At 34.0% G+C, this 16,525-nt stretch overlaps 1 protein-coding gene across 2 annotated transcripts; it reads left to right on the plus strand.

Annotated features, from left to right (window-relative positions):
• The first annotated feature begins 251 nt into the window (after positions 1–251).
• Positions 252–8,687, plus strand: LOC137960362 (serine/arginine-rich SC35-like splicing factor SCL28). 2 transcript variants are annotated; one of them, XM_068807965.1, is made up of 7 exons: positions 252–573; positions 1,635–1,712; positions 1,893–2,057; positions 2,149–2,213; positions 4,872–4,908; positions 8,085–8,336; positions 8,415–8,687. In XM_068807965.1, exons 1-7 carry the CDS (start codon positions 395–397, stop codon positions 8,422–8,424), a joined length of 786 nt encoding a protein of 261 aa, XP_068664066.1. In that variant the 5' UTR covers positions 252–394; the 3' UTR covers positions 8,425–8,687. The 2 variants fall into 2 exon arrangements, with proteins under 2 accessions (XP_068664066.1, XP_068664065.1); XM_068807964.1 differs by having other exon boundaries at positions 8,420–8,687.
• Positions 8,688–16,525: the final 7,838 nt, after the last annotated feature.

Here is a 16,525-nt window from a genome sequence, read left to right on the forward strand (position 1 = left end):
TCAGCGAGTTGGGGAGAGGTCGTAGAGGGGGCGATTAAAATCGCCAAAAGTTGCGAGCGAGAGCACATAAATTTGTTTTTTTTTCCGGCACTTACACGTGGCATTAACGGGTTTTGGCTCCCCAGCGAATGTGAAATACTTTTAACTTGAAAGAAGGCACTAACATGCCAACGGGGATTACGCGCGAATTGTAAGTACTTGTCATAAAACTTGAAAATTGGAATCTCTCTCTCGTCTCATCCGGCCCACATTCCATAAGACTGCATATGTTCTTTCCAGAGCTTCTTGCCTTGGCGCTCAGGTTCTATCCTTCTCGGACCTGACTTTGGGGATTACGCTACTCTTCTGTCTCTTTTGTCTCTGCTCGCTTTTTCTTTTCTTCGCTTGCTGCAGCATGGGAAGATACAGAAGCCGTAGCCGCAGCCTCAGTCCTCGGCTTCCCAGCCGGAGCCCATCGCGGCGTAAGCGTTTCGATGAACCCCGGGACAGGCACCGTGGTGGCAGGTCTCACCGAGATATACGATCCTCTGGCCCTACTGGTCTTCTTGTCCGAAACATCTCTCTAGATGCCAGGTCTTCTCTTTTTCATCCTTCATTTTTCATTAGGGTTTTATCTTTGCAAGTCGGAACTCTTACTTTTTTTCTTTTCCTTTTGTTTCCTAACACTCTCTCTCTGGTCACACTTAAGGGGCATTGAACTTGCCAGAGCGTTTCTCTTGCAGATTATGTGTTTGGGTGCTCAGAAATTTGTATTAAGCTTCTGATTTTTACTTTTGCCTTTTTGCTTGATGTATGCTTCGAGAGTCTAATGGGCAGAAGTATTTCTATAGCATTGGTTTGGCTTGCTGCTTGTTCTAGCCTGTCGTTTCTGCGGCATACTCTATATTCTAGGAGTTCGTGGTGTAAAAGCATTCCATACACGGATTTTTTTTATTAGGTAGATCCCATTTATGAAAAGTGCCATTGTTCTCGTCTGCATGCTTTACACATGTAAAAGGCACTTCTTGCTTCCATATTATTCACCACATAATCATACAAAATTCAGACATTGGAGTTTTTTCTAGCAATCTTGTACACTGCAAGGCTTGATTTATTGTAAACTGTGTTGGAGCAATTGAAATTAAATATTCTCACATTAATCCGTTGCATACGCATGTGCCCATGCAAATGCATTGATTCTTTTGTGCTGTGCCTTCCTAGTTGTTGAGATCTTGAGTATGTGTTGGTTATTCTGATAGTTTTTGAAATCTGTACTTATCCAGAAATTCACCTATTTTGACTTATGGGATAGTATGATTAATGGAAGCAAAAAGAATTAGTTCTATGATGTGCCTCAGCATCAAACACATGAAGTTTGTTCAGTAGCAATGCTGCTTCTACTGTGTTTCTAACTTTTACCTGCCTCAAATTTTAAACAACATTTCATTAGGTCATGTTTTGGTCAACAGTGGCTCTATTTTGAAGTGCACTAACTATGACAGCTTCACAATCTGATGAGTTTATCTCCAGTATTATGTATTAAGCATGTTTCCTAAATAATCTACTGGTTTTAGTTTGATACCATTTGCAGTGTTCTCGTTAATTTCAGTTTGTTTCTTCGACTCATCATATCAATTTTTTTTTTGTGTTTGAAGGCAGGAGGATCTTAGGAAGCCATTTGAGCGATTTGGCCCAGTTAAGGATGTGTACCTTCCAAAGAATTATTACACTGGGTATACTTATTTAATTGCCCACAAGAGAAGAAATAATATCAACTTATGACCTTCTTGTTGAATGGTCTTTGCTTTTCTTTTCTTTTATTTATTATTTTCCTAATCATCAAAATAGAAACATCCTGTGAGTATATTGATATAATGAGATATTATAGTGATTCTATCCTTCTTTACTTGTAGAGAGCCACGGGGCTTTGGATTTGTAAAGTTTCGCAATGCTGAAGATGCAGCAGAAGCAAAGCAGCAAATGAACCATCAGATTATTGGAGGACGTGAAATTTCAATTGCATTTGCAGAAGAAAATAGAAAAACACCTCAAGAAATGCGCTCGAATTCACGTGTTAGGTGATGAACATCTTCTACTTGTTCCCATCTTGTTGGCATTTTATTTTGTTTCATCAACGCTTTGCTGATTACTTGGATGTGCTTCATGTAGTGGTAGACATGGAGGAGGGCATCGGAGGCGTACCCCACCTAGATCCCCAAGGCGCCGATATAGTTGTTAGTATCTAATGCTTTTTTTAAGATTTAAAAAATAAATAAAACTAAGATACTATATCTTTTGCTTTCAGTAGCAGTTTCTATGTTTTGTTTCTGCTTTTGAACATGCATGACACGAGTCCTGCTTTTAAAACTGTTACTCTTGTAGTCATTTTTAGAGTTTCTCAGTTATTTGGTCAATATGTTTTCATAGCCATTTTTGAAGTGAAGAAGCCTTATCCTATTTATGTATTCTACAGATCCTTCTTTCGATCTGAAAAATTTAGTGATGGATAACTTTCTCAAAAATAAAAATATAAACTTTAATCATGGATTATGAAATCTAGATGTGGTAGCCTAGGGATAGAGTTGATGTTGCTGACCAGAAGTTATATGAAAGTATTACAACAATGCCTTCCTTTGTGAAGATGCATTCCTCTCTCTCTTTCTTTCCCTTCCTTCCCTCCCTCTCCTTCCCTCTCTGAATACCCGATGAAAATGTTGAAATGTGGTATCAAATTATAATTAACTTACCCATATCTTAGTTACACTCAAAGTTAAATGCTTAAAGATAAGTCCTAGAGTAATTAAACAACTAAACAAGAATAAAAGACTAACATAACTAAAACACCTTTTAATTGAGATTTTCTTCTTTGAGATTTTTGTAAGATTGCCATTTGAATTGTTGCTCTGTGATACTTGTTGTTGTAAAAGCTGTGTAAGAATCCTCCCCCCCTCAAGCTGGAGTTAATAACTTCAACTTACAATGAAAAAGATTTGATTACCACAATACGTGGAATTCTTTATGGTAGATTTTGTCACCTACCTTATCTTTTATACTTCTCCTTCTATTCTCTCCCTCAAATTGGGGATAAAAAAGGACATACAGACCTAGCTTGGATAAAAAAAATATGGGAGAACGAAAAAATTTCATATGCCAATCAAAACTTTCATAGTTTGAAAAAACTCCACTCAATTTCAAAGGTGGGAAAAAAACCTACATTTAGGCATGAAAAAGTGACTACTCAGTTTTATGGGTAGTTCAAACAAAAATCACTTATTGGGTGAAGAAGAAAAGACTTAACTCAAGTGGGACATTAGACGCACTCCTGTGCTTTGTAGGTAGTGGGTCTAGTAGGCATTACTTTGAAGTTGTGAAAAATTAAAAAAATGATAAATTGAAGAAATTCTAGAAGAAAACAATGATAACATCAATCATACTTCAATCGGAAGGAGGCCACTATGTAAGATTCATATTTCCAAAAGAATCTAGAAACTTTAGATAGGAGGCGACCATGCAAGACTCAACTTCAAACCAAGTTTCTCAAAAAATTGATAAGAACTTGCTTTCAAATTAATAATGAGAGTGACCTTTTTATAAAAAAAATAATAGGGGAGACTGTAATGGTAGTACTGTAAAAATAACAAATGGTCCAAGTATGTCCTTAAAGAAGTTTCTAGGGCGTGTATGGTCCAAGTATGTCCTTAAAGAAGTTTCTAGGGCGTGAATTTTAGAGATGATGATACGGAAGATACACCAATGCAAACAAACAAGCCAACACTAGAGAAGAGACCTTAGGCCAAATTGCCACGTGTGATCTTCCCTCAAAACCAAATGAATAGTTGCTAATATGGAGTGTTCAAGTATAACCAGAATCTTTGATTAGAAGAGAAATACATCTAAATACTTAGGACTATGAGAAAATGAAATTCAATTCACATTAATGCATGGAAAAGTAATAGGAGAAAAAAAAGGAAAAAAAGAGATTTTTTCGGTAGAATTGATATTTGCTACTTCATATATATAATATATCCCAAAATATAGCTTAAAATCATAAACGGCTTGTTTGTAAAGAAAGTAAACTCACAGATAATTATTTAGAGATACAATTCTCCATATAAAGTCTCGTTCTTTCTGGAATAAAACGCCTTGGAAAATGAAGCATTTTGTTGTCGCTCAATCTTTTCTTGTTGCCTGACCTTTGCTGCTTTAGATGTTGATTTCATCAAAAAGAAAAACTCTAATTGACAAAATTTGTTTTGCATTGGAAAATCAAAATCAAAATCCTTTCCGTCAATATACAATTTGCAATATGAAAATAGTATTATGGAGGTAGGAGCGTCAAGGGAAAAATGGGTACTAGGATTAGACGACATTAACAAGGAAGAAAAAGAAGAACACAAACTAAATTAATAGAGATGACAAATAAAAAAGGATAACATTACCTTTGTGGTTGTCCAAGTCAACTCACAGAACGTACTCTGATACCATGTTGAATTTTTGAAAATAATAATTCATTGACTTTATTATAACTAAGTAAAATGAGTTTCTATTTATAATAGAGCAAACGAGTGGAATCAAACAACTAAACAAGAATAGAAGACTAACATAACTAAAACACCTTTTAATTGAGACTTCCTTTGTTCAGTAATACTTCTTCTTGTGAGAGTCATGTAAGACTCTTTCATGCCTTTTTTTCATCGACATCAATTTGGGGTTGGGGGGTGGGAAGGGATTTTATTTTGTCAGTTCACTTGGCTTGTAAACGAGGTCTTATGTAATTTTGTTTTGTCTCTTTTATGTGATATGTGCTAGTAAACAAGGTATTGATCATCAGTAACGTTCAAAATACTTCTTCATTTTTTTAACCAAAACTTACAATATTGTCTTCTTGACAGCATATTCAAGGTCTCCTTCTCCTCGGCGTGATTCAAGGTCTGAAACTTCAAATCTCATATATCTTTTTTTATCACTTAAACTATGTACTCTTTTTCTCAAATTTTATTATTTTCTTGTTTGTGCTCTCTCATGCTGCCGAGAGTCGATATGGTTTTAGCTTGTACATTACTGTCAAGTAGGCATTGAAATACTGCTTCTGTTTAATTACTTTTTGATCTGCTTGAAAGTTTACTCTAATGCCCTTTTCTTTATTTTGGTTAAAGTGCTGCTTTGTGTTTGTAACCCGTACTTATCATGCTGTTACGTGTGTGTACATATCTGCTAATCTTGCGTTTGAGATATAATTTCTTATTTTAGGTTTAACTGTAATTCTGGTAGAGCTGCATTGCTAGCCATTATCTGACTGTCTTTTTTAAATCTGTATATCTCGAATTTTATTTTTATTTTATTTTAAGAAGAGAGGTGACTATTCTATCTATACTTTTGATCATTGAGCAGTTCTTACTTACTCAGATTAATTATTTGCTTTCTGCCCTTATTGTATGAATTGTATAGTCAATTGATGGAAAAGGCAGAAGGCTTTTGAGTTTTTTTCAGAAAAAAAAGGTTCTTGTGCCTTTTTTCTCTAAGGAAGGTGCAATGTTTTAATTTACATTTATTCTTTACTTCTTCTTTTAATAATGGATTTGAAAAATGTGACAGAAGTGTCAGAGGATGTTTTAAAGAACAAGCATTACGAAATAGTTTGTGGAAATAGTACATAATGTTGCAAGGTATTCTAGTTTTAGTTTGTAATGTTGAACACATAACGTCCTGTAAAGGAAATGTTTGTTTGTTTGTTTGTTTGTTTTTCACTGATAAAACTGAGAAAAAGAGAAGACTTATAAGATAAATATCCTATTTCATATTTGTGGATTGCAGTAGAATACTTCATTGGAGGCTATATCTGCAAACTGGTTGCCATTTTGTTTTACTTGCTATGTCATTTCCGATTTTTCTCTTTTTTTTTCTTTTAAATTGTCTTTAAGCCCCCTGTGAACTATTATGGGCCACTCATTCACTGCCTGCACATTTCTCATCCTTCACTGTGGCCAATTTTGCTGCATGGGCCCATCAAATGTTGCTTTTGCTGCTAGCCTTTAATGCTTCATGGTTCCTATTTTCTGCTGTTGAATATGTTCTGAAAAAGAAATTATTAAGTATGTCAATTTAAAGCAAGATATCTTTTATGAGTCCAACAAAATTGTATTTCTTTTTGTGGTATTGGGCCTTGGCTTGGTAGTCAAATAGAATGGTTGTAAATAGACAATAGCTAGTTCAAGCTTCATCATTGCCAAACGTAATTGATGAACTCTGTACTTTAAGCTTAATTTGGAGAGGCCTGCCCAGATTCCTATATTGGACTACTTGACTTGATATTGGAATAGTATCTTCAAAATAAAAATTTAAACATCTAGGCATCTAAATCTGTCAAAGTTTGGCACTTGTCAATCAGAAAGTGGTACGATCCGATATTTATTCACATCCTCTTTGTAACTTAGTGATGTCTGTATTTGGCTCAAGAAGCAAAGCCGGTATTACATTTTTTTCAACCGTTGTGAGTGGATTAACTATAAAATATCTAATGTCTCAAGTTTATATGCAAGAGTCATTTTTATTATGCATCCTATGCTCTACTTATTTGTCTGAAGCTTGCTTGACTATCGGATGATTTTTCCTGATCTACATTTCTGAATATGAGACTTGTATTTCACCTCATAGTTACAGAGGCTTCCTTGCATTATGCTTCAGGAGCATGTCCCAATGCAAGTGTGATGATCAGACAGCATAATGCTGGGAACTCTGGCTTTTCAGTCTTTGAGTATGCATTGTGAATGGCAGACATGCACTTGCTTGCTTGAAGTTGGTCCTGTGTTATTATTTGTAAAGATATTTGGATTTATAGGTGGTAAGGTTTTCATACTGCTTTTGTTGTTGATATACCATCAGTAGTTGTTGTGCCATTGTATACTAGTGTGGTTGAGTTGGCATAGCTTTTTAGGTTGCAATCTTATTACCTTTTTCTTTATTCGAACAGATAACAATGGTAAGACTTATTGAGGTTGGAATGTTAATACCTTTTTCTTTATTCGAATGCATTATTACAAAGGTAAAATATGAAAAAACTCTACAGAGAAATTGCAGAGACTTAAATCTCAAAATCTATACGAAGTGTTCTTTCTCTCTGTGAATTCAATTCCTAGTAAATCACAGTTTTTGGCTTCTGATTTTGAAGAACTGTTTGACCAAGCCTCACAGTTGGAGTGTACCACATTCAAGATAATTGAATTATGTGTGTGGTCTTGTTGGTGCAGATCGTTAAAGTGAAAACGATAGCCTAAGGAATCCATGGATTAGTAAAGAGTAAAGAGAAAAGAGACCCCAAAGTGATCTGATTACTTGCTTGTCATTCAAAGCTATTCCTGAAGTACCAAGTTATAACTTTTTATTTATTACTTTTGAATTGTAAGGTTCCCTTTCAACTGGAATTGCCAAAAACTATAGCTTATCACTCTAAACAGATATTTTCTCTTATTTACATTTTAAAGTTTGATATCTTGGTTTTGCATACTATCCAGTTAAGAAAGAATCTAGAGCTTAGAGTTGCCAAAAGAGAAAGAATCTTGATCTCCAAAGGATGTGGGAGCCCATCAAATTCTTTACTGCTAGAGGTAGAGAATCTTCTGGATTTGTTTCATGTCAAGTAAAGATAGATTGACTATAAGAAAGGTGGGACAGAGCTACTTGGGAGTATATCAGAAGCTGTTCAACCAGTCTCTACCATATTATAGCCTAACTCGAAAGTGTTTGGGCCAAAGTTCATAAATTTGTTCAGAAATCTTTGAAATTGAACAGGTAAATCTAATGTTTAGCTTCTAATTGGAAGAGATTTGAGAACATTCAAGCATGTTTTCTCCTTTTGGCATGAAGTAGCTGTTTTTGGATTTTGTTTATCTAATTTTGGTTTAGTTAAGTTTGGGAATAAACATTGTGTGGAGGCTGTGTATATGAAATCTAGATAGAATTGCAAAGGGGAAAGATTTGATCTTGTGACCTGTTTCCAAGCTTGAGGTCTTTGATTTTAACCTCCATGTAGTCAGATCTTCATATTAATTTATTTAGTTTAACTTCAATATCTTAGATTATTAGATTTTATTGGTTGATGAGTGCAGAGACGGTGAGAGAAGCAGAGGGAATGATTATTACTCACCTGGGAGATGTGTCGCTGAGGACTCCTTGTCACCTCGGAGGTCCTTGAGCCCTAGGGATAATGGTCAAAGGCCTGTTAATCCCAGGAATAATGGTGGGAAGTCAGTGAGTCCTAGGGGCAACGGTGGGAGGTCCTTGAACCCCAGGAGAAATATTGACAGTTCCTTGAGCCCAAGGGGCAAAGGTCCCTCCAGGTCTAACTCTCGTTCCTACAGGTATAAATGTGAATTTTACTACATTTTTTTTTTCTCTGAAGTCTGAAACTGAAGTGGCCTCACGTTGTCTGTGTACAGTCCAGGCTAATGGAGTTGTGATGGGAGAGGAATGGAAGTGCGGCAGGTTGAAGCCCATACACGAATGTTTAGTTCATAGTCTCATATAAATATGAAACAAGAGCATCATCCAGGTCGTTAATTGTTCCATCGCTCAATAGTGTCTTTTTCCTAGTATGGGCCAAGACTGGATTATTGTGCAGAAACATACTTTATTAAGCAGAGTCGGTCCTCTTGGTAAAATTGTACAATGAGATGTGTCATGATTATATGAGCCTTTTTGAATTATTTTCTGCACGGTCTTCATCATATTTTCATTCTCGTGTCCTCCGTTGATTTTATTGATTTTAAAGGAACTACTTTGATATTTTCCATATTCAAATATAGGGGCGGCATGGAACTGAGCCGATTTGCAAGCGGCTCGGTTTGATTCGAGTTTGAGATCCAGATGAGGTTCGTTTAAGTTAACGAGCCGAGCTCGATTAAACTATGGTTCTCTTCGAAAGCTCGCAAGTTGGCTTATTAACTTAATGGCCCCCACTTGTAAGTCAACTCGTTAACTTAATGAGGGCCTGAGAGTATAGGAGAGATTTCTTCCTCTTGCGGTTAACCGTGGTCGATCCTTATTACCACCTAGCCCTTCCAGTAACTTTCTCTCCTTCTTCTCTGTTTTTGCCTCTAATTCCCCTCTCATTGATGCTTTTGTCCTCATTTTCTCCCTAGTTATAAATAGAGGGAGAAACTAGGATTCCCCCCATTTTGTCCAAAGCTGGAAATTTTGGTGAGAGTAGCTTATGTTGTTCAATTTCACACTCCAGACAATTTGATCCTTGTTGAAATTGGGCCCAGGAGACACTTCGGCTTCTTTTCGTACCCTCCTATCTTCTGAAATCTTGACAATTTTCCATGTATGGAGGGTAGGAGAATCTATCGAAATCTTCTTTTTGTTTTTTAAGTGCTTTCAACAATTTTGTGAGAAGATAACATTTATGTGAGCTGAAAGCAGAGCAAGGGATCTGACTTTTGGGTTCCTACTTCACCTCGATGGTTATGCTATGATATCCTCACTTGATGTCGCTAATTGTCGTTGATACAAGGCTCATTGCAAGGGAATCGACGAAGAGGGGTTTTTGTCTGTCACACAGTCCGCCACTGAATTTACCTCAACCACTATGCAAGTAAGACGATCTACTCGTCCCATTGTCTTTTGCAATGTTATTTTATGCTCGCAAATGTTTGTTTTATTTGAGCGTTACACACATTCATACCATACAAAATACAGATATCCTGTAGAGTTTTATATGATCTCAGCCATCGACATTATGTGTGTTAGAAAATCCAATAACCAACATCATTTTTTACTAACCTCGAACGAAAAGATCCACCTCCGAAGATTATTCACATCAAATTACCTCCATCCCGTCTTATATATGCAATGGATAAACTCTTGTAACCATGCCACATTAGTTTATGATTGCGTTTTTATCTTAGTGCAGTTTTTGCTTGTCTTGGATGACATTCGTTTTTTCGTTTTAATTGTTGTGGGGTATTTGCATTCGTTGCGCATTCTCTGTCTGCTCTGACCTAAGTTGAATAAAGTTTATGCATACTTATGCAGCTTTTATGAATAATTTTATGTAGATGATTTTATTCAGGCTTAATATACAAAGGTTATGCCCAATTTTAAGTAGAGGTCATGTCCAATTTTATGTAAAATGTATACATATTTTTATAAACAATTTATTTGACGTGTATTTTATGAAAAATTTTAAATGTAGGTTGGAGCTCGAGCTCAAACTCATTTCAAATTATTAGGCTCGGCTCGAGCTCAAGTTCAAAATCTTTAAATCATGATTGACTCGAACATAGGAAGGTTCGAGCTCATCTCAATTCGATGCCAGCCCTATACCAAAGTATTCATTTATATATGGAAAAATACTTGATTGACTTGTTTATAACCCGGTACAATAAGTCTCTAAATAAATAAAATATGATTATAATTAAATGACCATTGCTTTGTTATATCTAAAATTTAACACTTAAAGATATATCCTAGTATAATTAAACTACTTAATATAAATAGAAAATTAACAGAATTTAAGCACTAGTAAACCTAACCTCTTTTTTGAGACTTTCTTCTCATGAAGCTCTTCTTAGACTCTACCATATTAATCCTGGTTATGTGATATTTCTTGTTGTGAGAGTCATATTAGACTCTTCCATACCTGCTCTCATTGCTGCATTTTGTATGATAGATCATGCACTGTAGATGATTTATTAATAGAGTATAAAAATAAGCTCTAAGCATTATTTAGGCCAAATCTAAGCAAAAGAAAGTTTCGAAAGCATTTCTATAAGTTTAGAAAACATGGTTTTAGAAAATATTGCATATCCTAATACTCCAATGTTAAGTCATAGGTAACAGTATGTCAAAGTTTTTATGTGTTAATTGTGAAGTAGATTGAAAGTATTGATCATAAACAACTCATCTCTTCATAATTATACAACAATATCGGAATAAATTGTGCTTCACAACATGTATTTATAGTTCATGTGTTTTTGTATTTACATTTCATTAAACTACAAAAGTTCCAAATAAATATTATATATTTATTACAAAATATCTATGTATTAGTAACAAATCTTTTTAAACACTTTAATATCACATGAGTGTGCAATAGAGATAGATAGAAAAAAAATATGTTAGATAATTAGATAATTAAGTAATTACTACCTATTCCATTAAATAATTGATTAGTTTGGCTGATTAATTAGTACAAACCATCGGGTAATTGATTATTTTCTTACATAATCAGTAGTTATTAATTAGAAAATATGTTAATTAAAAATTAAATTAACTAGTATTAGCTATGATCAAATAGTGTGTCATTCTAGTTATTCGCACCAACTCCATTAATCATAGTAACTAAATTAATTTAAATAAATTAATTAGTAACCTATACAATTAGAATATATTCAATTAATTAGATAACTAAGTAATTACTACTTGTTCCATTAAATGATCGATTAGGTATTTCATTAAATAGGTCAATTGGTGAATTAATTAGCAAAAACAATAATGTATTTGATTATTTCTTACCTAATAAGTAATTATCCAATTAAAAATTACATTAATTACCAATTAATTAATTAGTATTACCTACGATCAAATAGTATGTTATTCTGATTGTTGATATCGACCCCATTAATCCTACTAACTGAATTAATTTGAATAAATTAATTAGTTAATTGTGTAATTAGAATGTGGTCGATTACCAAGGAATTGATATCGACCCCATATTCTGTTGAATAATTGATTAGTTATTACGTTAAATAGGTTAATTGGTCGATTAATTAGCAAAAATCATCGCATGATTAATTATTGCTTTCCTAATCAATAATTATTTAATTAAAAACATATTAATTTCCTTTTAATTAACTAGTATTCATTGGCAAATCAAACTCACGGGATTGACGGAACAGTCCAAACACCAACAAGAGAGAGTGTTGAGCTCTTTGGCTTCACAGCGAAAACGAAGCAGACGAACGGTGTATCAAAATTTTTCCGTTGGGGATTTTCCCCCTTTCATTAGGTATTTAAGCTTTAGGGTTTCCTGTTACAAAATGGCCCATGGGCCTAAGACAATACCCCCCGTCCCATTAAGCTTAATCAAATAACCCTATGTACATATCCCAAATTATACAACAATTATGAACATAAATTACATTTAATATACATTTTAACATATCATAACATTCATTACTATCAAATAGTATGTCATTATGGTAGTTAGCACTGACTCCATTAATCATACTAACAAAATTAATTGAATCACTTAATTAGTTAATTATAGTATTAGAATATGTTCAATTAATTAGATAATTAATTAATTACAACATGTTTCATTAAATAATTGATTAAGTATTACATTAAATAGGTCAATTGGCCTGTTAATCAGTACAAATCATAGCATAATATATTATTTCTTACCGAATCAATAATTATTCAATGAGTACATGCTATAATTGCCAATAAATTAACAATATTATTTCTTACCGAATCAATAATTATTCAATGAGTACATGCTATAATTGCCAATAAATTAACTAGTATTAGTTGCAATAAAATAATGTCATTCCCACCAACTCCATTAATCCTATTCACCAAATTAATTATATAATCAAAATGTGTTTAATTAATTAGATAAGTAAGAAATTACTACTGGTTCATTAAATAATTGATTTGTTATTACATTAAATGGGTTATTTTGTTTTCTAATACAATAATTAATTAATTAATTAATTACTTAGTTACATAAGTAGAATTTATTCATTCTTTAATTAATTATTCACTAATTAATTAGTAATTATTACTCAAACTAATTAATAATTCCATTAGATTGAAAAGTTTTAAATTGTTTAAAGATTATGAAAATTATGACAATTATGATAATATAGTGGAAATTGGGATAAAAAAATATTTATGGTCTATTTGTGTAAAAAATATCTTAATTTTATAAATGAAATAAAAATTAGACTTAACTTTACAATCTTTATAAAATTTCTTCTCTTTTTTACAAGGAAGAAAAGAGAAGGAGAAGAAGGAAAGGAAGAGAAACAAAGAAAACAACCTTTCCCAATGCCAACAAATTTCAAATTTGGTGGTAGAAGTCCACTTCAGCCCACTAGTTTGATTCAAAACTATGGGTTGTTTTTCAAGTAGTTTTTTTTGTAGTGAGTCAAACTAACATGAGATATGTATAAGCTTTTCCAAAGAGGCACTCTTTCCTAACACCCCCGTTAGTGCCAATGGATGGAAATTTATATCCCAGGAAAAGATAGAAATATTTTTCCTAGGATACACATTTCCAAGAATCCTTCAAATAATACTATTAGTGCTTTACCAGGAAATTTTAAAAATTTTCAAGAAAATTAAATGGACCTATTAGTGCATTTTCCAGGGAAATAAATAAAAACTAATAATCAATCTCATACATTAACATACTTATCTGATAAATTTTTAGTATAATAAAATGCCAAATAAAAATTGTCATGAAAATGTGCCTTGTGCTGATAGTATTTTAGCATCGGTTGTCAAATACTTATTGAAAACATTTCATATGGTTTTTTGGCCCATCTGGATTCAAAAATCTTACCTGGAAAATTATACGAATTTCTTGGTAAGAATTTTCAACTAGAAAAATGTTTCCAAGAAACATGAGGTACTAATGGTCCCTAAAAATGTATTTCTACAAGAAATGTAAAATCAGGGAAGTGTTTTTTTTCCGTGTTAATTTCCATTGAATGAAGAGGTCATTTACACAAGAGTTTTACAATCTATAATCGCGAATTTCGCGATTTTACACAATCCATTTACAATGGTTGATAACTTCAACCTTGAGCTTATCATATTTCAACCGTAAATTTTTCAATACTCCCCCTCAAGTTGGAGAATGAATTTCAAGGACTCCCAACTTGTGTAACATAGTTGAGAAGACTTCTTTTCCCAATGGCTTGGTGAACACATCCGCAAGCTGATTTGTTGAATCAACATATTTGGTTACAACCTAAGCATCTTGTATTTTGTCACAAATGAAATAACAATCCATATCCATATGTCTGGTTCTTGCATGAAAAACGAGATTAGCTGTGATGTGTAAGGCAGTTGTGTTATCACAATATAACAGTGTTGGATTTGGATGTAATATTCTCAACTCTGTCAATAATGACAGTAGCCAGGATAATTCGCAACATGCACCTGTCATGGGTCTATATTTGGCTTCTGTTGAGGAGAGATACGGTTTTCTGCCTCTTTGTCCGCCAGGAAATAATAGAAGCTCCCAAAAAAACACAATAACCCATCATGGATCTACGAGATATTGGACAACTAGCCCAATCTGAATTAGAAAAAGCTCGCAAGGATAAATTGTTCTAAGAAGGGAAAATAAACCTTATCCTGGACTGCTTTTTAAATAACGCAACACATGCAATGCAACTTCCATGTGTGGTTCGTGTGGTGCATGCATGAATATGCATAACACATGGACCAAATAGGTAATATCCGGCCGGGTGATATTAAAATAAATTAGGCGTCCACCAAGTCACCTATACTGAGATGGATCATTAAGCAATTCTCCTGAATCCAAAAACTTTATTTTTCTCCATGTGAAAGTTCACAGGTTTATCACCCAAAAATCCACCATCTTTTAAATTTTCCAAAATATATTTTCGTTGCAAGATGGAAATACCTTTCTTTGACTAAGAAACTTCGATACCTAGATAATACTTCAAATCACCCAAATCTTTAATCCGAAAATGACTATGCAGAAATTTCTTGAGAGTTAATATGGCAATGACATCATTACCCGTAATGAGAATGTCATTAACATATATCAATAGAGTTGTAAAAGATTTCCTTTCCGATGAATTACGAGTAATCTGATCTGGAATGAACAAATCAACAGCTTGGATAGTTCTAGAGAACTTGGCATACCATTGTCGGGAAGCTTATTTTAAGCCATACAACGACTTGTGAAGGCGACACAAAAGATTCTCCCCTTTCGCCGAAGACTAGGAGGTGGAGATATATAAATTTCTTCATGGAAATCACCATGAAGAAAAACATTATTGACATCATTTTAGTGAAGAGACCAATTTTGAGCGGCTGATAAAGCCAATAAATAATGAATAAGAACCATTTTAATAGTGGGATAAAAAATGTCATGGTAATCTATACCTTCCAATTGTGTGTAACTTTTTGCAACTAAACGAGCATTGAAAAGCTCAGTAGTACCATCTGAGTGTTGTTTGATTTTATAAACCCAACGACACCGGATAGGTTTCTTAACAAGAGGAAGAAAAGTGGGGGACCAAGTGTGGTTGGCTTCTAAAGCGGCCAATTCAGATTGCATTGCTTCTTGCCAATGGGAATGAGAAGCTGCTTCCGTATAAGATGTAGGTTCAATATCTTGAGTAACAGTAGTAGTATAAGAGTAATGTTGTGGAGAGTAACGATGATACGAGACAAAATTACTAAGAGGATAACATGTACCTTTTTGTGGACATGATGAGAAAGGCGACAAATGGTTGGGAGATGTCACTTGGTTGCAGACATAGTCACATAAAGTTGAGGGATGGTTATGAGGATGTTGGGAATGGTGTAAAGTAGGTTCAGGAGGAGGATTAGTAGATGATGATGGAGGCGAAACTAGAGTCGGTGATAATGGTTGTTGGTAAGGATCGGGTATAGAAAGAGGAATCATTGGGGTTGAATTAGAGGGAATGGATGGAATGGACTCATAAGGAAAAATAATATCATAAAAAATGACATCATGGCTAGTGAACATTTGACTGGTGGTAAAATCATATAACTTGTAAGATTTTTGACCAACTGGATAACCAGGAAAAATACAATGTTTAGCTCGAGGAGTGAATTTATGGAGGACGTGCACATCAGTAGCATATGCAAGACACCCCAAAACTCGAAGATGGGAATAAGAAGGAAGCTTGTCATAAAGTCGTTCAAAAGAAGTTTGGCGAGAAAGAAGTGGTGTGGGCAAACAATTAATTATATAAATAGTAGTAGAAACACATGTTGCCCAAAAATGTAAAGGAAGGTGGGCTTGAAAACGAAAAGTTCAAGCTAACTCAAAAATATGGCGGTGCTTGCGCTCTACAATCCCATTTTGTTGGGGATTATAGACACAATATGTTGATAACTAGTACCTATCTGTTTAAAAAATTCTCGCATGGAGAAGAATTGGCAAGTAAATATTGTGTCTCACTTGTGTGATGCATAAAAAATACCGATGTAAATCTAGAATAATTACCCACAATAGTAAAAAAATATTTTGCATAAGAAAGAGAGTTTTATAGGGGCTCGAAATGTCACAATGAATTAATTCAAAAGGTCTAACAGACAAAATTGAACTAATAAAAAATGGAAGTCTACTTTGTTTTGCAAAAGCACGAACATCACAAGCATTATTAGACTGGAAAGAGAAATTTAACAAATATTTTGCCATAAAACAAATCTAGAGGAAGATAAATGCCCCAATCGGAGATGCCACAAAGTGGTGGTGGAGGTGACCTAATGACTGGATGAACGACAAGAAGTGATTGCTGCAGATGGA

The sequence above is a fragment of the Aristolochia californica genome, unplaced genomic scaffold (genome assembly GCF_029961685.1).
Source record: "Aristolochia californica isolate CCGP_79_NKW_82.1479 unplaced genomic scaffold, dmAriCali1.0.hap1 SCAF_3, whole genome shotgun sequence".
NCBI classification, from domain to species: Eukaryota; Viridiplantae; Streptophyta; class Magnoliopsida; order Piperales; family Aristolochiaceae; genus Aristolochia; species Aristolochia californica.